Here is a 23,713-nt window from a genome sequence, read left to right as displayed (position 1 = left end):
TTTCTTCTGTAATTTTCCTCATTTATTATCGACTCCTCCACTGGAGGCTTAGCTCAGTGAGCACAGGGCCTCTGCCTTGGTCGCTGCTTGGAACTGTGCACACAGGACGTGCTCAGTAACTGTTTGCTGAGTGAATATGATGACGTTAATACTTTGAAAAATATTAAACCGATAGCATTCTCATCCGCTAAGCCCTGAAATCGTATTCCTCTGAAGCCCCTCCACCAGGATGACCGGGGCAGGGTGGGGTGGGTGAAGCCATCTCAAGGAGAAGGGAGGATGGAGGGGGAGGGAGGAAAGCCCAGCCTCAGCTGGTGAGTGGTGGAAACAGGAGGGGGTGCATCTCTCAGACGCGTGTCCTGGTATCATCCTCTGGGATGAAATCTTGAAGGGAAAGAAACTGAAAGCTGAAGATAGAGGGGGCGTGTGTCCCCCTCTGCATTGGAAGACGGCCCCCCAGGCAGCCTGTGGCCCTCAGGTGGCCCTGCTGGGTAAAAATGGTGGAGCTGCAGATCTGATGGCAAGAAGGTCAAAGCGGGTGTCTTCTCTCAAGCCTCCCTCCACTCCCAGAGGCCTGGAAGAGTGCAGAAGTTCCTGTGTGCTCCACAGGGCATGGGGAAGGTGGCTGAGCTGGGACTGGTGGGCCTGTCTCAGCACTGCCAGGGCCAGTGCTGAGGTGAGAGCAACTCATCCCCAGGGCTGGAGGCACGGCTGAGCCTGGAGGGGTCTGAGGAGGCAGAGTGAGCTGAGGTGGACCCCAGCCAAGAGAACAGACTGTGAGCTCACGAGCTATGAGCACCCGGCCCCCGTGAGTGTCCATCGAGACCCTAGCCCTAGCTTTGTGCCAGGCTCCGTTCTCCCCTGCCAGGAGGCCACCTGTATTGGACCCTGCCTTGTATCCTCTTCACCTACCTTTGCCAGCTCCTGCAGGAATAATGGGACCATCCCCCATCTCAGCTGTCCCACACAGCTCTCGCTTTCTGCCCCAGTCCCTCTGGAGTCACAGCGTAGGATGCCTGCAGGGACCCGCTTACACTCAGGCCTGCCCAGCCTGGCAGTGTGAGGGCATTGCCGTGGGCAGACCTTGAGGTGTGTTCTGCCCACTCCTCCGAGGGTCCCAGTGGGACACGAGTTCCTGTTGGCAAAGCAGTGACCAGTTCAATAAACCACCTTGACTTTGGCTTTCTCTGTTTCCCTGCCTCACACTTCTCTGTTCCTTGTTCCTGTTTCCTGGTCACAGGTTCTGCTTTCTCGGGACTCAGGCTACAAGGCCACCTGAGCCTCTGTGCTAGAAATTGCCTATTAGCACTCGGCTTCCCTCTCTGGCCCCTTCCATATTTCCCTGTGTTGCAGGGGCTAGAAGACTAAAGACTACATTTCCCAGGCCGCCACGCTGCTGGAGATCTAGATGCAACTTGGAGGCAAGCGCTGTGGGAGAGAGTTGGAAGGCAGAAGGGAGATGGAGGCCTTTCTACCTGCAGTGCGGTGGCTGCCGGGTGGGATCTGGCAGAGGTGAATTTTTGCAGCAGCAGGACACTTTGTTCCTTCTACTTCCTTGTCACCAGTTTAATGGATGTGCAAGTAGGACACTGACAATAATTTCCTACAAGGTGGCAGCTGGGGTGGTGTGACCATGAAGCTAGGTGTGCCCTATTTTCCATTTCTCCAAATCTTTAGAGATTTAATTTCCTGCTTTTTTTTTTTTGACATCTGTATTGGAGTGTAATTGCTTTACAGTGTTGTGTTAGTTTCTGCTGTGTAACAAAGTGAATCAGCTATATGTATACATATATCCCCATATCTCCTCCCTCTTGCGTCTCCTTCCCACCCTCTCTATCCCGCCCCTCTAGGTGGTCACAAAGCACTGAGCTGATCTCCCTGTGCTATTTTACATTTGGTAGTGTATATATGTCCATGTCACTCTCTCACTTCGTCCCAGCTTACCCTTCCCCCTCCCCATGTCCTCAAGTCCATTCTCTTCGTCTGTGTCTTTATTCCTGTCCTGCCCCTAGGTTCTTCAGAACCACTTTTTTTTTTTTTTAGATTCCATACATATGCATTAGCATACGGTATTTGTTTTTCCCTTTCTGACTTACTTCACTCTGTATGACAGACTCTAGGTCCATCCACCTCACTACAAACTACTCAATTTCGTTTCTTTTTATAGCTGAGTAATATTCCATTGTATATATGTGCCACATCTTCTTTGTCCATTCGTCTGTCGATGGACACTTAGGTTGCTTCCATGTCCTGGCTATTGTAAACAGAGCTGCAATGAACATTGTGGTTAACTTCCTACTTTAAATCTCTTTCTGCACAAAAGACCTAGAGTGTTTTCTCTTTCCTGCACTGACCCATGACTGGTTTGGCTTCCTCTCCTCCACCATCTGCCACACCACCAGGCTCAGATGGAGGGACTCTGAAAGGCCACACACTTACCCAAAGAGACGTCCAAAAGGAGATTGAGAGTCAGACTCTTTTGGTTGCCTACTCAACAACCATCTTCCCTTATCAGATCAATCCTTCTTCCTTATCAGATCAACTTCCCTCTGGAAGCCTGGTCTCTCTTGCAGCCAGGGCTTGGGCGTGTGACCTAGTCCTGGCCAAGGAGCCTGAAGAGAGTATGTAGAAGGTGGGTTCTGGGATAGCTTATCTTCCTGACAAAAGGAGACACACAGGAAGCACTCTCCCTGCCAGTGGATGGAGTTCTGTGAGAACATGATGCTTGGGGCAGAAACCGTTGTCTTGGAATCAAGAGGGGATAAGTCTGCGGATGAAAGTCAACACATTGAGGATGGCAGAGTGGACAGGTAGAAAACATCTAGGTCTACGCTGACATTATTGAACCTCTGAATTAACCCTGGAGCCCTCTACTTCTCGTGGGCATCACCCTGGCAGGACCCCTTCCCTCTGGGCCACATAGAGGCTTGTTCAGAGCTCTTCAAAGTTTTTTCCATGCCAGTATGCTGGGCTCAGAGATGCTGGGATCTCTGGGAGCTGGGCTGGGACTAGGGTGAGGCAAGTGAGGCACTGTCCTTGGATGCAAAATTTAAGGAGGGTCACAAAAAAACTCAGTAGGTGATCAGGATAAATGATATTTTACAGGACCTTAATTCCCTGACCAGGGATAGAACCTGTGCCCCCTGCAGTGGAAGCACAGAGTGACTCCTAACCACTGGACCACCAGGGAATTCCCTTTAATGTAATTTTTTTTTATTTTTTGCGGTACGCGGGCCTCTCACTGTTGTGGCCTCTCCCGTTGCGGAGCACAGGCTCCAGACGCGCAGGCTCAGCGGCCGTGGCTCACGGGTCCAGCCGCTCCGCGGCATGTGGGATCTTCCCGGACCAGGGCACGAACCCGTGTCCCCTGCATCGGCAGGCGGACTCAACCACTGCGCCACCAGGGAAGCCCTAATGAAATATTAAAAAAAAATCAAAACTAATGTAAAAATACAAAGCGAACAAAAAAGGTCAAGATTTTTAAATAAAGACGATGAAGATTCAGGGTCACCAACCAGGTCTGCTTGTATGTTTCTACACAGGGCAATCCCAGTGAATGTCACCTATGACAATTCATACAATGAGGCAGGGTTCTGGGACTGTGAGAACTGGGTTCAAGGCCGGGCTGGACCAGTGACTTGCTGGTGATCCCAAGCAAGTCCCTTCCCTCCTCTCTGGACATAATCTGCCCTGCATGGGGGCTGGGGCGTTGCCAGGATGGCCTCCGGACACATCCTCCTCATCCCCATGACCTGCAGAGGTTCCTGTCCCTCTTTCTGGGAGGCTGTGTCCTGGCTATTAATATCTCGGCCATCCCTGGCCTGATCAGGGTGTTTAATGACTGCCAGCTGTGGCTCCGGCCGCTCCCCCGGGAGAAACAAGAGCAGTTGCTGTTCCCACATGGGAGTGGGGGGTGGGCCTTGCTCATTAAAACAGGCCCTGGGCAAGTGATGGGAACTGAGGCGCTGAGACCAACTCTTCACCCCACCTGGCCTTGCCCACCAGACGGGGGTGCCTGGGGATACAGACTCCCTGCACCCCAGCCCCCCGGGGGCTTCCCTGGTCTCCCTAAGTCCTGCCTGGGCCCTGTTGCCTTAGGTCAGTTTCCAACAGCCTTGGGACTTCTCCCCAGATGCCCCACAGACATTAGCTTCAGCCTGTCCCAAACCAGGTCCTCCCTCCCTCACCTGGATGAAGGACTGGCAGCTTTTCCTCGGCCTGTCCCTGGGGCCCTTCTCAGCAGCCCGAGTGGCCTGCCCCAAACCCACCCTCATCCCCTTGGCCTCATTTAAGAAGTCCCCCCCTGAATTCCTACTGCAAAGGGCTCCCCGCACCTGCTCACCTCGATTCAGGTGTCCCTGGCATCTCTTATGCTCCCTTGGGATCTGGAGACTACTGCCTAGTCCACAGGGACTACCCCTCACCTGGGAAGATGGTCCCTATCCATTCTACTGGCAGACTGGTCACCCTCCTTGGGCAGCCTGTCCCCTGGAGTGGCAGGAGTCATCCACATGGTGGCCGTCTGTGCCAGGATGGTGAGGGGCTACTTGTCTTTGTCTTCCCAGAGGGAGCCCACCTGAGCTAACTGGGCTTTGCCCTCAGGGTCTGGGGTCAGCCTTGGTCAAGGATCAGGGCCTAGCCTGTGGGGAACCAGAGGTCTGGTTCCACCTAGGGTCACAGCTGGGTCTGGGATGGGAATCACTGCCACAAGGTCAGGGGCCTTGATCTGAGGGCCAGGTCCTGGGTCTCCTTAATCCCAAACTGTCCCTGGGGTCATCAATCCTGTGTCCTCACCACTTCCTCTCTCTTGTATCTCGTTCTGAAATGGAGCTGAGGAGAGAGGCCTGCCCTCTGTGTCAACTGGCTTCCTGGGGAGGGGCCTGCACTCAGGTATTTGGGTCCTTGAGGCCAACTTTGGTGATGTCCTTGAGGCACCACCAGGTGGCAATAGAGATGAGCTTGTTGGTCTGTGCCGGGAAAGGCAGGAGAGGGACCGGGGAGCCGGAGGAAAGAGGGGCTGCAGGAGAAATTCTGCTCGTGGTCACCCCTATTCCACTCCCACTCCATAGGCAGCCTGGGATGTCTGCTCATGACCTCTGCTGGCCAGGGACAGTGTCTCACCTTCTCCCCATTCCTGAATGCTCCACTACCAGGGGGTGGGGGGTAGGGAGCTTTTCACCTCCTGCTACCTCCGAGGTGGGGCCCCACTTCTGTCCTCCCTTTTTTGTCCCTGTCTTGGGTCTCTCTCTGTTTTATTCACTTTTTACCCTCCTGGCTGATAACTCTGCTTCTCCCCAGACATGACTCACTAATGGTGGGATTTCAGGCACGGTGGTGGATGGGCCAGGTCCGGGCAGGACGTTTGCAGGAAGTGGAAGCCAGGGAGGTCAGCTGGAGCAGTGGCTTTGAATCCATTCCTTGCTGACCAGCGTCATCTTCTTCGCCCTGCAGCCTCTGTGTCTAAACCTTTCTATTCGCTGTATTGTCTCTGTTTTGGTGACATCTGCTCTGTCCTCTATCTGCCACTTCTTGGCAACATGGTCATCTCACACCCCATGTGCTCCTTGGGTGCAGGTACCCCCATGTAACCACTTTTGGGACCGAGGGCAGCTCTGTCAGCTGTTCTGTATAGATCCAAGAATAGAACTATCTCTTCTTGGTTGGATTCAGGGGGTGGAAGGACACTACGAGGACGGGGTATAACTTCACCACACTCAGAGGAGAGAGGGTACCATGCAACAAGATGTGAGTTGAAAGCCCTTAGAACTGTGTGTTCCTCACATGGAAGCCAGAGGGGTGGTGGCATCTGGCTTCAGTGATGTCTTGGACCAGCCCTCCTTCAAAGGGGGGTGGGGGGCATGGCCGCAAGTTGGAAGCTGGTCTCCATTTTAGCCCACATGGGAACACCAACCACCAGGAAAACCAAGCGAATCCAACCCAGTGTTTATTGTTGCACAAGCCTGTTTGCAGTCCCAAGGGGATCTTCTGGCTGGGGCGTGAGTAGGAAGCCGTGTGGCCACAGGGGTGCAGGGCGGACACAGGACATGACAGCCACCAGGCTCTTGTCCAGATGATACATGGGCTGGGGGACTCCTCAGCCACACTCCAGGGAGGGTGGGGTGGGAATGGGGTTTGCGGGATGGTGGTAATAACAATATCAGTGGTGATACAAATAAGCAAGAGGATCCAGCTTGCTACAATATATAAAAGGCAGCAGTTAAGAGTCTGTGCTTTCACTTTCCCATCAGCAAGATCTGAGTTCAAATGCTGTCTGTGTGACAAGATGAGGTACCTGCTCTCTGTGAGGCTCAGTGTGAAATAGGGACAGTAGTGCCCGCCTTGCTGGGTTGCTCTGAGGATTAAGGGGCCCAAGAGTGTACATCTCTGAGCCCGGTCCTAATAGTTGGCACATAGGTAGGCAGCCAGGGGCAGCTCCCACAGCCCATAAGGATTGGTAGGGCTGGTGGCAAGCTCCTGGAATTGTTCCAGCCATCCCGGGATGACTCCACTTTAGCGGGGACTATGAAGATAGCTGCCCTCCCCAAACCAAAACCCCTCGTTTACAACCGCATCTGCCGGAGGCAGAAAAACTCATTCACCTTGAAGAGCTGGCAGCTATGAGGAGGCACTGAGGGAGGGGACCGCGTCTTTGGAGAGATGCCTCAATGGTGATGCTTAACCCAAAGGAAACTGACAGCAATGGTGGAACTTCAGGCACTGTCGAGGTGGCGGTGGCAGGTGACCTTTTGGGGCAAGACCTTTGTCCCCTCAGATCACACCACGTTCCCACATGCATTGTCAGGGGATAGGCGGTGGCCCTCCTCGGATGGGTAGCGAGATCTACCAGGCCGTGGAATCAGGTGAGAGTATGCAGATTTCTTGCCCTTAATGGGCGGAGGGGGCCTTTGGGGGCGGAGTCTGAAGACTGAGCTCCACCCCTCATCTTCTAGGTAGGAGGTCCCAGCTCTCCCCCATCGTCTCCCCAGGCAGGCGCAAGGGCAGCGTTCTCCAGGGGCTTCCGGACAGTGAGCTGGGGGTGCCCGGGCAGCCTCCGAGCTCAGGGCTGGGGCTGACCTCGCCTGGCAGGCCTTTGCCCCCGCTGCCGCGCGGGGTGGGGGGCGGTGCCGACGGGAGGGGCCGCCCACCCGCCTGGGCACCTGGAGGTCAGACCAGGGAGACTTCGGCCTGGAAGCTGGAGGAGCGGCGCGCGCCGGGGCTGACGCGGGTCAGCATGGAGACCTGAGTGCTGCACGTGGCCCCGCTGCTGCCTGCTGACGGGTGCTGGTATTTGGGTTTCCAACCCAAGACGCCCTGCAGATGCCAGCGCCGCCACTTCCGCCGCAGCTCTGCCTGCACCTGGGAGAAAGGAGCGTGGTCAGGTGCGCCCCTATGAAGCCTCCTGCACTGCTGATTGGGCTGCACTCTGTCTAGGGTGCGTGAGCCAGACAGTCAGAGCCTCTTGCGGAATCTAACTTGAAAGGTCAGATGCTACCTTGGGCAGTGCAGAGATGGGACCTCCTAGGGGCCAGGTCAAATCAAGGGATTGGAGTGGGGGGAGGTGGGAGCCAGAGAGGATCAGAGAATTCAGTCCAGGGAGGGAGAGGTATGCGGCCCAATCTCCTGATCCCTGCCCTCCAGCTCACCTTGAGCTCATCCCAATAGACTTCTGTGCTTTGGAACCAGGGCTCCACAGTGACTCAGGCTGCACTTCACCCATCCCCACCCACTCTGCACACAGCCACCTAACACAGCACTTCTAAAACTCTGATGTGCACATGAATCCCCTGAGGTTTTCTTAAAAGCAGATTCAGAGTCAGCAGGCCTGGGGTGGGCCCAGGAATCAGCATTTTAAACAAGGTCCTAGGTGCCGTCACTGATTTTCTAGTCTGAGGACCACACTTGGAGTAGCAAGGTTTGACTCTTCTTTGCTCTGCACATATCCCGTCAGGGGTTTTGGACCTTGGGGCTACCAGAGTTCTGTTCCTTGACCCCCAAGGTCTGAGAGGGGCTTACCTCGCCATTGAGGAAGCAGTAGAGGACGGCCACCACAAAACCCTGGGGAAGAAGGGAGCGGGAGAGGTGAGGTAGACAGACCCTGGGAGCCCCAAACCCTGCCCCACCCCTGTGTTCCCCTGGTGAAACAAAGGGCCAAACATACAGTTGGTGCTTAATAAATACTTATTGCAATGAAACGATTGGAATCTAGCGGCAAGAGGCCAAGGCCCCAGGTGAATTTCCTCCCTTAAAGCCCAGAGAAGAACGCAGCCTTAAGTCCACAGTTCATACCTGGAAAGACCCCACGACGAGCTCAAAGACCATTTTCACTTCAGCCTTAAAGTTGTCGGGGAAGAAGGCAAACATGATGTAGTGCACTCCAAACAGGGGGATCAGCAGAAGGGTGGACTTGGCCAGCCTCCTGGGGGCAGGGGAGGGGCAGGCAGTGGGTATGGGTGTCCACACGTGTACGCACATGGGGCACAGAAGACAGGGACAACGACCAGGATGTGTGAGGATAGACTGTTGGTTCCCATCAGTCCTACGTCCACAACTGTTTCTGTTCCATATCTGCAGTGCCTATGACCTCATGCCCCCTGGGCCTCCTCCCTCGGACTTCCAGCTCCAGTGAAGGAGGGACAAAGGGAAGAGGTGGCTTTACCAGAACCCAAGGACAGGGCTACCTGGAAAGGGTTGGGATCCTATGGTAGAGGCCTTACTAAGTAAGTGCTAAAATCAACATGGGAGGAGTCCCTTGAATGAGATGGAAACATGTTGAGAAGGGCTTCTTGAATGAGCTTGAGCCACAGAGAGGTATAGTCAATGCCAGAGACCATGCCAGAGTCAATGCTGGAGCCGTGAAAGAAAGTCTGTAGCTTCCCTCCCCTTTGTCCTATCTAATACCCTTCCAGAGCCTCCCACTGGTCAAATTTAACTACAAGTAAGTGGATAAAGAATCCTAGCAAATGTAGCTTGCGAGGAGAGAGAAACCCCTCTATTTCCACTTTCTGGAGGAGAGAGTATAAAGGAGGGCCAGGGCTCAATCCCAAGGATTACATGTAATAGTGGTATTTCAGGCTCTATGGTCGCTAATGGGGATAGTTTCTTGAGCAACAGGAGATCCTGGTTTCCCTTCCCCTGGTCTCAGTTTCTCCAATCTGTACAATGGGGCGAGTGTATGCTCAACATGGTCAAGGAATAGAAGTGGGGCCCACTGTAAACGCGGAAGCGCTTTGGGTACTATGAAATACAGTGCATTTATGAGAGACCAATACTCTACTGGAAATGAGGGCATTTGGGAAGGAAGTTTTTGTAATTGGGTTGCTGACCACAGATGCCCAAGGCCACTTGGGAGGATGATGGGTGCTCAAGTTTGTGCCTGTCACCAAGGATGACTCAGGGTCAACTAGTAAAGCCCTGTCTTTGGCTTCTCTGCTGTATCTACTTCCCCAGGAGTTGCCAACTTTTCTGGGATTACACCCCTTTCTGCCCCAGCCCCGCTCCCCACACCAATACACGCACCCCCAGAATTCTCTGGAGGACCAGCTCCTCCTTCACTGGCCATGTGTGTTCAGCAGGGTCCACAGTCACTCTAAATGACTTGCCCCTTTCCCATGGAGCAGAGCTCATCCTGTTTCAGGCCTCCCAGCCACTTGACCTCATAGCTGGTCCAGGCAGTGTAAACCCACAGTTCCCTGGCTGGGAGAGGTCTGAGGGGTGAGTGTGTCTCTGCCTCTGTGTCTCCTGCCTTGGCAGTCAGTCCAGGTAGGCCTAGCCCTGGGCCCGAGGACCCACAGCAAACTGGGGGCAGAGGAGCTGGCCTTGCCCCTCCACTCCTTCCTGGACCTGGTCCCCAGACACGCCAGTGTCCCGAGCACTGCCCACCGCTCCTTGACTGCAAACCTATCCCACGCGCCTGAGGCTGACAGATGGAGGCTTTCTTTAAATTGGAGGCTTGTGGGGAGGTGGAGAGTGGGAGCTGACAGTCCCTCCGCGGGGAGCTCCATCTCCTACTCCCCCCACCCCTTCTGCCTGCCAACAGCTGTTCAGTTTCCACCTCACCCACGTGGACCTGGTGATGACCGGTTCTCTTTGCCTCAGATTCAAGCCCTTTCGAGCAGTTGTATGTTGGGGAAAACAAGGCCCCACAGGGAAAGTAGAGGAGGAGGGGGCACAGGCCTGATGTGCTACCCCCTGGCAGACTGCAGACCCCTACAGGGCCTTCCTTTCTCAGACTGGAAGGGAAGCTCCACCTCCACACCCCGAGGGAGGAAGTGCTGTCACACCAGGAACGGGAGTCTTAGTCTCATCAGAGAGAATCACAGGATTCCAGAATAGAATCCTAAATCCAGCAGCTCGTGACATTCTAGCCAGGAATCTTAGAACCACAGCACAGATTCCCCAGAGAGAAGCCAGGCCCAAGAGAACATTCTGGATCACAGGACTGGAAGGCCGCTGTAGGACACCCCAGGTTTGTCTTGTCTGTGCAGTGCTGATAATCTCCTGTTCCCATCTGTGGGCACACAGACCGACTCACCCTCCCACAGCCACCCCATTCATGTTTCTGTAGCTCTGTCTTCCAGCCTTGTTGTCCTCATGAAAGCCTGCCTGTTCTCCAGGCCCCCCAGGCACAGGAAGAGCCCTCACACCTTTTCAAGCAAGGATATGACCCCTGTCCCACAGACACCGTGCCCTCCCCCTGCCAAGACGATGTGCTCCCAAACTCTAGAGGAGGAGGGAGTATGTGTCAGTTTCCTCATCTGTGAAATGGGGACAGTCTGGAGGAGACTGTACAGACGAAATGAGATGATGCTTGGAAACCCCGTTGCACACACCTGGCATGTAACCTGTGGATGCCGTTACTACTCTCAGGGAGGACTGAGTCCCGAATATGGCCATTTCCTTGGTAGACTGGGGGCTCCCCTGGGGCATGCATCTACTGTGCCCCTTTTCTGTGCCAGGCCCATGCCAGGGACTGGGCACACGGTGTGAACAGGACACAGGTTATCTACTGTGTTCTCGAGCTCCCTGGCTTGACAGTAAATACACAGCGGGGCCGATCACCTGTTAGGTAAGTCATGCAGGAGAAGCAGGCCTGGGACTCACGGGCCTGGTGAGGGTGGGACTGGGCAGGGGACACTCGTGCACTGAGCCAGGCCATGGGGGCAGAGGTGGGCAAGAGCAAGGTGGGTTTTTGATGATTCTGGAGGGGGGCTTCCAGGGGACGTGGGATGATTTGTGGACTGGGGCTGGGGATACCGGGAGAGCCGGGGCCCTGGGCCCATACTCACGAGTATGGGCTGCTGTCACTCTTCCCGACATCTGGGGCCCGCAGTTTGTGAACCAGGATTCTGATGATGCGAATAAAGAGGATGAAGTTCACCTGGTGGGTGGGGGCCAAGGTCGGGTGGTCAGAGAGGGGAGGCAGGGTGTCCAGCCCCCTGGGCTGATGGCCTGTCTTCTTCCCCAGGGCCCAGCTATCCATCCATCTTACCTCTCCCCTACCTCTTCCCACTTTGGGAAAGTCATCGGAACTCTCCCTCACATCCCTAAGGGCTGGGCCTCCCAATCTGCTTTCTCTACTCTAGAGGAAAAACTGGTGGGGAAAGGGCTGGGGACAGTCCTGCATTAGGCATTGGGAAGCCTAGGGTTCAGTTCTGACCTAGACACGAATTTCCTGTGGGACCTTGGTCAGTTGTCTACCCACTCCGGGCCTCAGTCTCCCCGTCCCTAAGTGGTGGGAGGAGGCCTTACCAAGATGGAGGCGAGGATGGGAGCCTTTATGATCCACCACAGTGAGGAGATGATGGTGTCCCAGCATCTGGGCAGGGTACGGTGGGGGAGAATGAGAGATTGTCCTCGGCCAGAGAGTCCTCCTGTTGTCCCCGGCTCTGCCCCAAACCCTTTAGAGACCACTGGTCCAGAGTCTGTTACTCCCCGGTCCCCCTCATCCCACCTGGGGGATCTGCCCCGAGTGACAGCAGCCAGGAGGAGGGAGTGGGGTGACAGCTCACCCGTAATCCTCAAAATGGATTCTGATGATGGTCCACACCATGGTGAATGTGCTGGGCACCCCTGTCAGGGCCAAAGGAGAGAGAAAGAGGAGAGAGTGTGGCAGGAAGAGGGGGAGATCGAGGAGGAAGAGCCAGGAAGAGGCAGGGAGAGAAAAGGGTGGGTTTCCAACGTGGCCACGGATGGTGGCATATATAGGTAGCTCAGTGCGCAAAGATGCCTCATTGAGGGGGTGAAGCTCTATGTCTGAGGGACTGTGTCTGCCTAAAGGGGACTTGTTTTCTCATTTGGGCAGAGGCACTGTATAGATTAGCAGCGGCCCTGTGTGTTTCAAGGCCTGGAGGGGAAATGGAAGGATGCTCAGAGAACCTGTGTGTTCCACGGGTCAGCTCGAGGTGCAGCCGCAGCCAGAAGGCCCTTGCCCAGGGGTCAGACGACGGGAGGACTTTTATCAACCCACGGCCAATTGCCTTGCAGGCAGGATCTGCAGCCCAGCAAGACCTAAGGCAGCAGGCTGGGTTGGTACCCACCCCCTAATGAGCTCCCCAGGCTTTGCCCCCTTGTTCCCAGCCTGGCAGCCCTCCCTGGTACCATACCCCAGCCGATGAATATGTACCCCCAGAAGTACTTCCTCTCGGAGAAGAAGGAGACGGCGAGCAGGGTGTGCAGGTAGAGGCCCTCCACCAGCAGCCAGAAGAAGTTGGCCATGACACAGTACTGGAATAACACCACGGCCGCCTTACAGCCCACCTGCAGGGGGAGGAGAAGAGGGGGGCCCAGTGGAGTTAGCAGGGGTCCCTGCCTGCCCACATCTCTGTCTGGGGTGACAAACAGGATTGCAGTACAGCCAACTTACTCTCTTACTTATTTCTGTATTATTCCCTTAGAAATATACTCAGTGGTTTTCCCATTATCCCTAATTTTACATCATCTGATGCTTTGGAATAAGCTTGCAATTTTAATTATCCACCCATCAATTTATCATCTATTCATCTTCCTATCTATATATCTATCCACCCACCTACCCATCCAACCATCCACCTACCCACCTATCTATTTATCCATTTATTTACCCATCCACCCACCAGACATCCACTGCCAACTCACCCATCTATCCATCTACCATCCATGCATCCAACCATTAACTATCTATCTGCATCCATCATCTTCCATCTATCAGTCCATCCACAGACTCACCTGTCTCTCTCTCCATTCATCTACTATCCACATACTAGACATCCACTACCAACCCACACACCTAGACATCTATCCATCCATTCATTTATCCACTTGTCCATCAATCTGCTCATCCATCCAACCACCAATATACCCCCACCCATGATCTATCCAATTTTTCTTACTTTATCCATCTATCCTTCCACTTAGTCATCCACACACTATTTACCCCATCATCCAGCTACCAACCCATCCACTTACCATCTCCGCTACTCATTTATCTTATTCCTATTACGATTGAAGGTAGCTGGAAGACGTATGAGGGAGAATTCTTGCTTGCATTAGCAAGAATCCCTTGAAAGTGTAGGGATATGGGCTGTGGACTGTGGAGTGGGGTTTAGATGGAATTGTTGGGGGAAAGATGGGGATGGAGAAGAGGGAAGAGGAGAGTGAAGTAGAAGTTAGGAAAAAGAGGAGAGTGGAGGGATGATCCTTCCTCCTGGGGGCCAGAGGAGCTAGAGGAAGAAGGGGTTCCCCAGGCAGGTGAGGACAATGGAGGAGTTAGGGAGACCCCTGGGCAGGGAAATCAGGGGCTCTGGGCGGCCCAGCTCGCATGATTAGAAGGTCTTCTGGGCCATCTGTCCTCTCCCAGAAACTATCTGCCGTTTCAGATTGAGCCCAGATACCTGTAAGCCAGAGCTTAAAGCCACCCTCTTCCAGGAAGCCCCTCTGCTTTCATTCCTCCTTGTACCCAGAACACAGGTTCCCACCCTTTCCTCCTGTGCCGTCGGCTTTGAGGCACCCTCAGAGAGCAGCCTACCCTCCTCTCCCAATGGTTGGAAAGTCCTTCCTCAGGTCTTACTTCAGTCCCTCCTGTTACAGGCAGTCTGTTTCCCCCACCTTCCCTCATCTGCTTTACAGCAAGAATAACTCAGCTCTTTAACAGGACTATTAGCTGTGCTTCTCCTTGCCTTGGAAAAGCTTCACAGAGCTGCTAATGAATCGGGAAGCTCATTTCCACAATTATCCTCAACAAGTGCGCCGGCGGCTTCAGGCTGCTCCCCAGGCTCCGGGGCTCACACCGCACAGGTCTGAGCCCTACTCCCAGGCTGGATCATCTGAGGCGCCCTGGGAATGGCCAGGGTGGCTCCCCTCCCCCTTGTCGAGATGCCTGAGATACCACCATCACTCTCTGGAGAATTTTTTTGTTTTTGGCCACACCTCGCGGCTTGTGGGATCTCAGTTCCCAGGTCAGGGATCAAACCTGGGGCCTTGGCAGTGAGAACGTGGATTCCTAACCACTGGACAGCCAGGGAACTCCCTGGGGAGATTCACTTTCAATTTCACTCTCTGGGGAGAAGGTACTTCTGACCCCTGAAATAATGCACTGTCTCTGAGGTCACTCATGAGGCAAAAAGTCACTGACCACAAGGGACGAATGGGAGCCAGGGCTGGTCTTGAGCTCCCTGTCTCAGCTCAGGGGCCACTCAGGGAGGAGGCCCTGAGCACAGAATCACCTGCAGATGGACCCCTTAGTGACGGGCCATGAATTCCTTAAACGCTCTCTTAACCTCCCTTGCCTAGGATGGTCCAGAGTGACTAAGGGCAGGGGAAGAATAGAAGAAGAGGAGGGCTGTGTGGGTTTGGACTGGCTCCAGAAGGCAACGGGGGGAGTAGGAAGGGGGGCACGGTGAGCAGAGCCATGGGTATGCAGATGGCAGAGAGGAGGGATGGAAGGAAGCTTGAATGTCCTTGCACGACGGGGAAACTGAGGAAGGGATTTCCCTAAGGTCACATAGGAAGTTAGCAGCAGAGGCGGGAAGGGGGCTGTGGGCTCTGGCACGAAGTGTACCACTTTGCACCCAGGAGAGGTGTTTTTCATTGGCAGGAGTAGGTGTGTGAACTCCCAGATGGCCAAGCAGCATCTCCTGCTGCTGGGAGGGAAGTGGGATCCAAGGAGCTGGCAGGCAGGGTCGGAGGGGGGCCATCTTTGGAGAGAGAGAGAGAAAGAGAGAGGGAGAGAGAGAAAGGGAGAGAGAGAGAAAAAAAAGGGGAGACAGGAGGGAGGAGAGGGAGAAGAGGAGATTCAGGTGACAGATGGCAGAGGTGGGCCAGGGAGGTGGGCCTGGGCAGGTCCTCACCGAGCTCTTGGAGCAGTGGTCCGACTCCCCGCTGTCGAAGAGGGCCAAGTCTTTGATGAAGACAGCGGTGGCCCTCAGGATGAAGGATACGAAGAGATGGATGTGGATGTAGTTCCGCGTGCAGTGGAGCTTCCTGTGGGAGGTGGCCAGATCCAGGAGGCCGAAGGGGCCTCAGACCCCCACCCCAACCAACAAGTCCAGTGCTCTGAGGAAGGGTAGGGCTTGTAGCCTCTGGATGCAGACCCCACCCCGAAGGGGGGCCCTGTCCCCAGGTATCCTACCCATGTGTGCAGCCTGGCTTGCAGGTGCCTCCTTCCAGGGCACAGGCCCCGCCCTCTATTGCCCTATCCCCAGGTACAGGGCATCCTGTGAGGGATGAGGCCGACACAGGTGAACACTTCGAGCACCCTGCTGTCTCTAGGGGAGGCTGGCCTGGCGGGGGCGCTGGGGAAGGACTGTGTGATGCCTGGGAGCTGACAGTGGAGGGGGCAGAGCATGCCTGGGTGAGGAGTGACCTGGCTGGTCTGCTTTGAGACCTGTTGCAGGAGCTGGTCCTCACCTGAACAGGCTCAGGATGGCAGTGGCGACAAGGAGGGTGGCGAGGGACAGGCTGTAGCCGACGGTGTAGCCAGTCTTCACAGAACTGTAGAACATTGTCTGCTGCTGCTAGAGGGAGGTGGGTGAGGATCTTGGGCGGGGGTGGGGGGACTCACCTAGGGGGTGTTGGCAGAGGCGGGGTGCCCTATACATCCTGCCTCCCATCCCTGCCTTGACAGATGAGGAGGCTGAGGCCCAGGGCTCCCAGGAGCAGCTGAGTGGCCCCTTCCAGTTCCCAGAGCCCCTTTCTCCCTGGTTTCCACGAATGAGACAGCACTGCTTCCCAGGGTCGGGTGGGGGTTGAATGCCCTTTCTCTGCTCCTTCACAGGGGAAATGTCAGTGGGGGAAGGGGCGAAGACCTCACACGATCCACTGGTCCATCCATTCATTCTTCAGTCACGTGTCCAACAGCCCTTCTGGGCCAGCTCTGGGCTTGGCATCCTCAAGCACAAGACTGCTTGCCCTTCAGACCCCCCACATGAGGCCCTCTCACCAAGTGGCGAGGAATGGACAATGGTAAAGAAGACGCTAGGGGGAGGGTAATTTCCCATTTGGGACTCTCAGAGGCTGGATTTAGCAGGAGGAGGGCAATCTGGCCTTTATGGGGAGGAGGGACAAAGCTGGACACCAAGGGCTTCCTGCTGGCCCCTCCCCATGGACACACATGCAGAGCCATGGTCACTGGGCCGCCCCTCCTTCCTCCCCACCTTCCACACCCTGCTGGAACAGAGGCCAGTGGTCAAGAAGGATCCTGCCCGAGGATCTGGTGGGCTTTTAAGGCCTCTGAGGAAATTGCTGCCCTTTTGGGAGGAGTGAAAGCCTTGTCTGTGAAGGGCTTTGGGGGTGGGACAGAGGTCATCACAGACAGACTACATTCACCCACCAAAGCAGCGAGGGGCTCCTAGCTCGGGACTTCAGTTATACACCAGCCTCCCCATCAATATCCTTCCCTGGCTCCTGGCCCCACATCCTTACAGAGACCACCTATGCTCCACCTGCTCCAGGGCAGATCCCCATCCTGGGACTGAGGACAATGGTCCTGTCCCTGTCCCTGCCCCTGATTGGCTCCTGGGTATCTGAGGCTGGTTCATTCCAGGATCCGCACCTCAGTTTCTCTTCTGCGTGTGACAGGTGGGATGGGCTCTGTCTGCCCTGCCAGGGCTGGATCAAGGCTCCCACAAGGGAGTGGAGTGGCCTAGCCTGGGAGTGCTGCTTCTGCTTTGATGCTGTGAGTCATCCTCCTGGAAGCCCCCTCCTGGACCCTGTCAGGGGAGCCAGGGGATGCGCCCCTGGGAATGCGGGCCTGGAGAGGGAGGAGGCTTGAGGAGGGCAGACCCTGGGAGTCCTGGCTCCGACATGGAAGGCAACTGTGCCCCTTGGTGGGAGAGAGTGGAAGGGGCTAGCAGGCCCAGGTACTCTAGCGTGTGTGTGTGGTGCACTGAGGCCCACCTCGTCCAAACTCGATGCGTTGTCATCCAAGCCACAGGCAATGGGGTAGGGACCAGGCTCCAGGGGCGTCCAGCCCTCGTCAGTGCAGCTGCGGCTCACGTTGCGGCCTGGGTGGAGGGCAGGGGCAGAGAGGAGAGAGGTTGAGGCAGGGAGTGGGTAGGTCGGAGGAGTAGGCATGGGGCCTGGCTGTCTCTCTGCTCAGCCCTACTCTCACCACCCCCTGCGGCATCAGGCTCCAGCTGTTCTGACCTGGACACCCAGGGCATCACGGGGCAGCCTGGGGCAGGGAGAAGCACCTCCAGGGTGGCCAGGGGACGCACCAACACAGATGACAGCCAAAGCAGACATTCCTGCCCCTTGTCGTGTCTGAACCTGACCCCAGGCGCAATTTAAACTCTGATCCTTGTCACGAGCAGCCTGGATCCTTGGCGTGGAACGATCCCTGACCCTTGTCATGAGCTGAATGCTGACCCCCGTCACAGGGCCATGGATGCTGGTGTGGCAGATGCTTCCCTTGTCTGTCCTGTAGGTACAGACAGCAACCTTCTGGCTGCGGCAAGGGGCCCAGGCCTGCCCAGCCCTCCTGGGTCAGCCTGCCTGGGCCTACGGGCCTGGGTTTCCTCCCACGCCTGGGGGCTGGGGGTTCAGATGTGCTGCTGGAGAGGGACCAAAGGTGAGGCAGGAGGTGGGTGGGCGTCGGAGGACCTCTGATAAGGGCACAGGTGTGAAGTCCTCACACACGGAGAAGGGGCACACGCCCAGGCAAAGGTAAGTATGAGAATAATTGAGCTGCACACCATTGCAGAATCTCGGGGCTGAACCACTAAGGCTGGGGTTCCAGGACAGTGGCACTGTCCGCTGTCCCCGGAGGACCAGGGCTGCAGCAAAGGGGCAGGACCACTGAGCGGCCATGTGAGGTGAGGGGTGACCCCAAGGCTCCCCACTCGCCAGGGAGGGGAGAGGCTGAATAGAAAATGGGTGAGCCAGAGAGCTCTCTGCCCCCATCCCAGGACTCATTACAGAGGCCGGGACACAGCCTTCCTGCCAGACTTGTTGTGGGAGAGGAAAGGAGAAGGAGGAAGGGGGAGGGGAAGGAGGAAGAAGGAAAGGAGAGGGAGGGAGGGAGGATGAGGGGAGAGAGAACAGGTAGGAGGAGAAGGGGGTAAGAGGATGAGGAAGAAGGGGGAGGGGAGAGAAAAGCAGGGAAAGAGATAAGGTGAGGCGATGAAGAAGAGCTGAGAGAGAAGATGGGTCCTGACATCCTTGCCGTCTAGCTCCTTTCTCACCTGCACCACCACCATCAGCACCTCCATCAGCACCAGCATCACCATGACCATGACCGTCACCATCACCACGATGCACGTTTTGAGAACTTTTCCCAGGTACACGGTACAGAGCACTTCAGGCATATTGTCTTTTTGAAGCCCCTCAACCACCCAGTGGGAAAGTAATCCCATTTCACAGTTGAGAAGTAGGGCTCCAAGAGGCTGGTCACTTGCTCAAGGCCACGTACATAGGACAGGGTAGAGCAGGTGTGGTCCCATAGTCTTCCCAGGTAACCTTGGCCCTCATCTGCACTGAGGTGACTGAGGACTTGTTTCGGGTGTCCAGGTGCAGAGCTGTAGGAGGCGTCAAGCCATCCCGAGCTCAGGGAGGGTCACTGTGCATATGTTTAAAATTTCCAAACCTTGCCGTGTGCTCAGAACATCCCAGGTGATTCCCTATTCCCTATTTCTGTAAATCCTCCTGGCCACCATTTGAAAGAGGTTCTTGTCACCCTACTTTATGGACGAGGAACTGAGGGACAACTAGGGGTAGGGGGATAACCAGGAAGGAGCAGCCCGTTGGGTCTCTTTCCACTGTGAGGTCCCAGGGGTGGCAGGAAGGACTTTGCTGAGGAAGGGACCCTAGGTTGGGCCCGTTTCTTGCCCTGGTGGCCCATTTCTGCACAGACCTCCCAACCGCACTGCCACAGGAGGCTCCCAGGGCATGAGAAAACTCTTCACACTGCCCCTCTGCACACCGCCCCTCCTCACCCCCTCAGCTTTCTCCCGTTGCAGCAGAGGGTGGGCCGGCCTGGAGGCTTCAAGCAGCCACTCATCAAACTGCAGGCCCCCATCAGCCCCAGATCTCAGGAGCTCACTGGGGGCCCGGAGGCCATGCCCCTCCCCAGGAGCTGATTCTTGGGGGACTGACCCTGCCAGACTGGGGCAAGTAGGAAAAAGGGGACAAGGCCAAACCAGCCAGCCTTAAAGCAGGGACACCAAAGCTCGGGCTTTGGGCTCCCCACTGGCCGGAGGGTCCAGGGCTCGACGAGGCCAGGCCCATGACATAGTGGACACCTGGGATTATCACGAATGAAGCTAGCGAGCCTGGGTGACCCAACAATGTCTACACAGCAGCATCACATGCCTTCTGTGGGAGCAGTGGGGAGCAAACATTAATGTGTTAAGGCTCGTGATCAGGAGTTACCAATAGTCCCATTAAAAAGGGGGACGCCAAGAGTGAGAGAGGTTGGGTGACTTGCCCATGGTCACACAGCAAAGAAGCAGCAGGCCTGGGATGCAGACCGAGGTCAGCCTGACTCCACATCTTTTTGGGCTCCCAGCAGCAGCTGAAGGGGGACTTTGTCCCTTGGAGCCCCGATTGCCCAGAGAGCAAGGGAGGGCAGGGGATAGCGGGGCATCTTCAGGGCTGGGTGGCCACTTTGAAGAGCCTGGGACTGAAGTCCAGGACTCCAAGGGAACTGCTCTTGAGATGATCTCAGTAGAAGTCACCATGGGACCCTGAGGATCAGTCAACAGTGTCTTCCCCAGTCTGGGCTGGGGAGCCGACAGACCCTGTGTGTGTAGAGGGGGCTACGGAGGGTACGAGAAAGGGCGAGGGACTTTAACCCTGTGCTGGGAGGGCCACTCCACATCCTCCCAGTCTCCTCCCGTTTGTCATGTCTCAAAAAAGAAGTCACGGCTGCCCTGCCCCCTTTCCTCCCTCAGTTCTCCACGTGAAAAGCCCTACTCGGTGTCTGGGGCTAGAAATCGGGGGTCATTTTCTCCCCACTCACCTCTCTCCTCCCCCATCAGTCACCAGTCCTGCCCCAGCTTCCCTTTCCTCGACACCAGCACTGACCATCTCATCTCCCCTGGATTAGGTAGGAGCCTCCTGATGGTTCTCCCTGTTTTCCTGCCCCTCCAACCCACTCCGCACCCTGAATCCTGGAGGGTTGTTCTAAAATCTAGACCTGATCGTGGCACTCTCTTGCTGAAATCCTGTCAGTGGCGGCCCACCCCAGCCAACCAGGGCAGACGTCTTAGGTTGACAAGACCTCCTTATCTACGGTTTCATGTGATGCTGCGGGGAGGAGGTGTCCCACAGACCCCATAGACACAGGTAATATAGACTGTGGTGTCTTCTTATCAAAATAGCCCTCCTACTTTTTACTCTTAAAAAAAGTCTCTTCAAATATTTAATGGCAAAAACACCACAGGTGAAAGACGTGCAGACCACAAATAAAAGGACTAGACCTCCACAGTTGGGAGACTGGGATTGACATATATACACTACTATGTATAAAATAGATAACTAATGAGAACCGACTGTATAGCATGGGGAACTCTACTCAGTGCTCTGTGGTGACCTTAATGGGAAGGAAATCCAAGAAAGAGGGGATATGTGTACACGTATAGCTGATTCACTGTGCTGTACAGCAGAAACTAACAACATTGTAAAGCAACAATACTCCAACAAAAAATAAATAAATTGAAAAAAAAAGGACTAGACCTCCACAAACATTTTGGTGCCTTGGTGAGCAATCTTTGCCTGGCCACCCCTCCTTCCCACGTTCTTTACCCAGCCTGGCCAAATGACGTCTTTTAACTCTCTTCAGCTTTCCCTGTAGAACCAGGTCCCTTCCAACCCTTCCAGAGAAGACACTCCTTCCCCAGTCCTGTTACCCAGAGGGGCAGGAGTTTGGGTTGCCATCCCTGCTATCCCACACTTCCCTTACATGCAAACTTTCCTCTTTGGAATTGAGGCTCACACCTTCTTCATCTAGTTGCCCAGGAAAACACAGTCTCTTTCCTTTACATATTCAGCCCCTAGCCCAGTTTCCTATTTCTTGCCATCATTTTCAGAGGCTAAGGCTGCCAAGTATAGCTCGACAGGTTGTTCACTGCACAACAAGGGCATCTGGCTGATGAACACTGGGGGCTAAAGCGTACTTCATATTCAGCTTGTCACTAGGTAGGTTCTGGTGAGATGTTGAATCCACCTGAGGAAGGCTGCCTTTCTCTCATCTACCGAAAGGCTTGGTGTGGGCCCCCCTGAGGCTGGCAGCCTGGGGGTTAGCCAGATGGTGGGCTGGACTCCAGGTTCTCAAGTGAAGGATCTGCCTTTACAATTCCAGCAGGGACAGAAGGAAGAGCCTCAGGAGGCATGCAATTAGCAGGCGCTTCCAGGGATCCCAGGAAAGGCTGGTTGCCAGGCTCTGCTGAAGGAAACATCATGAGAGCTGCCAGAGGAGCTCATCTCCTGTCTGCCCAGGTGCTGGGTCCCGCTGGAAGAGGGCTGGGCTAGGTGGGCGCTGGCCTGGAATACGGCACACCTGTGGCTGACCCTCAGGGAGGGCATCCGGATCTCTCCCTCACTGCTGAGGTCACAACACCGGGCACTGGCAAGCGAAACTGGCCTGCTCCAAAGAGACCATTTGGTCCATCTCCCATTCCCACTTTACAAATAGGGAAACAGGTCCAGAGGGGCAAAGGCCACCTGGAGTGAGAGACTTTCTGTTCATCCTCTGAGCCCTTATCTAGGTCCCATTCATCACCAACCCTTCCCACCCCAGCCCTGCTCCTCCCTCTGTCCTCCCCCAGCTCATCAAACCCATACCTGAGCGGGGCACACTCGAGTCCTATCCCCCCTCCACCGCACCTTCCTGCTTCCCTCCTCTGCCCTGCTCTCCACCCAAGTCCACACCATCATCATCTCTCGTCTGCCTTGGGGTTGGGTCTTCCCATTCGTACTCCTAGAATCCTGTCTTTGCACAGAAACCAGTTATCAGTTAAAAACCCGAACTGCACTGTTTCCGTCGCCTGCTTAAGCCCTGCAGTGGCTTCTCAGTGAACTTAGGAAAAGCCCAAGTCCTGTCAGTCCTCAAGGCCTGCGTGGTCTGCCCTCTGCCCGCCTATCTCTTTCCTCTCCTCCCTCCCCTGGGCTCACTGCTCTAGCCACACTGGCCTCCACTGAGTTTCCTCAGGGCTCATCCCATGGGCTGTTGATCCTCTGAGTGATTCCCCCCGCCAGGACCTTTGCGGCTCTTTCCCAGCCCAGGTCTTCAGACCGCAGCTGCAGTATCACCTCCTTGGAGAGGCCGCCATGACGCCCGCCTTAGGTGGTTTCCCTCTCTTCTCTCTCCCAGCACCGCTTATCATTTATAATACATGCATTTGTTTTCTTGCTACACGCCTCTCCAACTAGAACGTGAGCTCCCCGAGGACAGAGCATTTTACCCCTCTGCCCCTCACTGTGCTTGTCTAGCTCAGTGCCAGTCAACACAGTAGGTGTTTAATGAACATTCACTGAATGAAAGGATGACTTACTGTGTCATCTTTAATTACTGGTAGCAAGACAGCCCACTTCCTAAAGAGGTTCCTGCTTTTCCTTTCTGCCTTATATGTGAACATTCACTTAAGCAGAACTTGACAACGTGTGTAAGAAAGGTCAGTTTCGTAAAGTCAGAAAGGTCATTGCCTCGGAGAAGTGAAAGACTCATTCGTGGCCAGCCCAAAACAATGGGAACATGGCAGCCATAACTATCAGTCAATCAGTTATCAATTGCTGAGCAAATATTTAGTGAGACCTTCCCACATGCTTATCTTTCTGTGAAGAGCTAATCAAATCCTATGAGTCCTTCAGAGAACTAATGTCAGTGCAACCTGTTCCAGGAAGCCACCCCTGATTGCTCCAGCCTCTTTGAGCACCTCCTTTGCCTTCTCACTTCCTTGAGAGGTGAGTCCCTACTCCAGCCGGCTCTACTCCTGCCACCAAGCCCCCTGCCCTTCAACCCAGGGTTCTTACCTTGAATGGGGGAGAAGAGTTTAAAGATGAGAGGGCAGGCCAAGACGACCACCTGGCCCCGAGGGGTGGCTGGCCAGCAGGTGAGGTTGTCCCACATCTTGCTGCAGCCTGTGGGGTGAAGGCAGAGGACACGTGGGTCAGCGTGGCCACCAGGTGCCTCCAGCCTTGGGGCCTGAGCCCACAGGCACCCACTCTTTCTCTCCTCCTCCAGGCTCCCACCTTGAGGAGCCTCCAGTCCGAGCGGGGAGGCACAGCCCTGCTCAGGCTGTAC

At 55.3% G+C, this 23,713-nt stretch overlaps 1 protein-coding gene across 3 annotated transcripts in view; it reads right to left on the bottom strand.

Moving 5' to 3' along the window:
- Nucleotides 1-5,943: 5,943 nt before the first annotated feature.
- VIPR1 (vasoactive intestinal peptide receptor 1) overlaps nt 5,944-23,713 on the bottom strand; it is a 32,944-nt gene continuing 15,174 nt past the window's right edge. The window contains exons 3-13 of one of the 3 annotated variants that reach the window (XM_060308248.1): nt 23,443-23,550; nt 17,371-17,477; nt 15,883-15,989; nt 15,324-15,456; nt 12,603-12,756; nt 12,009-12,069; nt 11,749-11,815; nt 11,286-11,377; nt 8,287-8,416; nt 8,014-8,055; nt 5,944-7,356 (exon numbers count right to left, since the gene is read on the bottom strand). In XM_060308248.1, coding sequence (XP_060164231.1) covers nt 7,165-7,356; nt 8,014-8,055; nt 8,287-8,416; nt 11,286-11,377; nt 11,749-11,815; nt 12,009-12,069; nt 12,603-12,756; nt 15,324-15,456; nt 15,883-15,989; nt 17,371-17,477; nt 23,443-23,550 — 1,193 coding nt within the window. In that variant the 3' untranslated portion in view covers nt 5,944-7,164. The remainder of the gene's footprint in view (nt 7,357-8,013; nt 8,056-8,286; nt 8,417-11,285; nt 11,378-11,748; nt 11,816-12,008; nt 12,070-12,602; nt 12,757-15,323; nt 15,457-15,882; nt 15,990-17,370; nt 17,478-23,442; nt 23,551-23,713) is intronic. The other 2 variants (XM_030830291.2, XM_060308249.1) reach the window with 2 other exon arrangements.

The sequence above is a fragment of the Globicephala melas genome, chromosome 11 (genome assembly GCF_963455315.2).
Source record: "Globicephala melas chromosome 11, mGloMel1.2, whole genome shotgun sequence".
NCBI classification, from domain to species: Eukaryota; Metazoa; Chordata; class Mammalia; order Artiodactyla; family Delphinidae; genus Globicephala; species Globicephala melas.
Note: the sequence above shows the minus strand (reverse complement) of the source record. Positions and strands in the feature narration are given on the sequence as shown.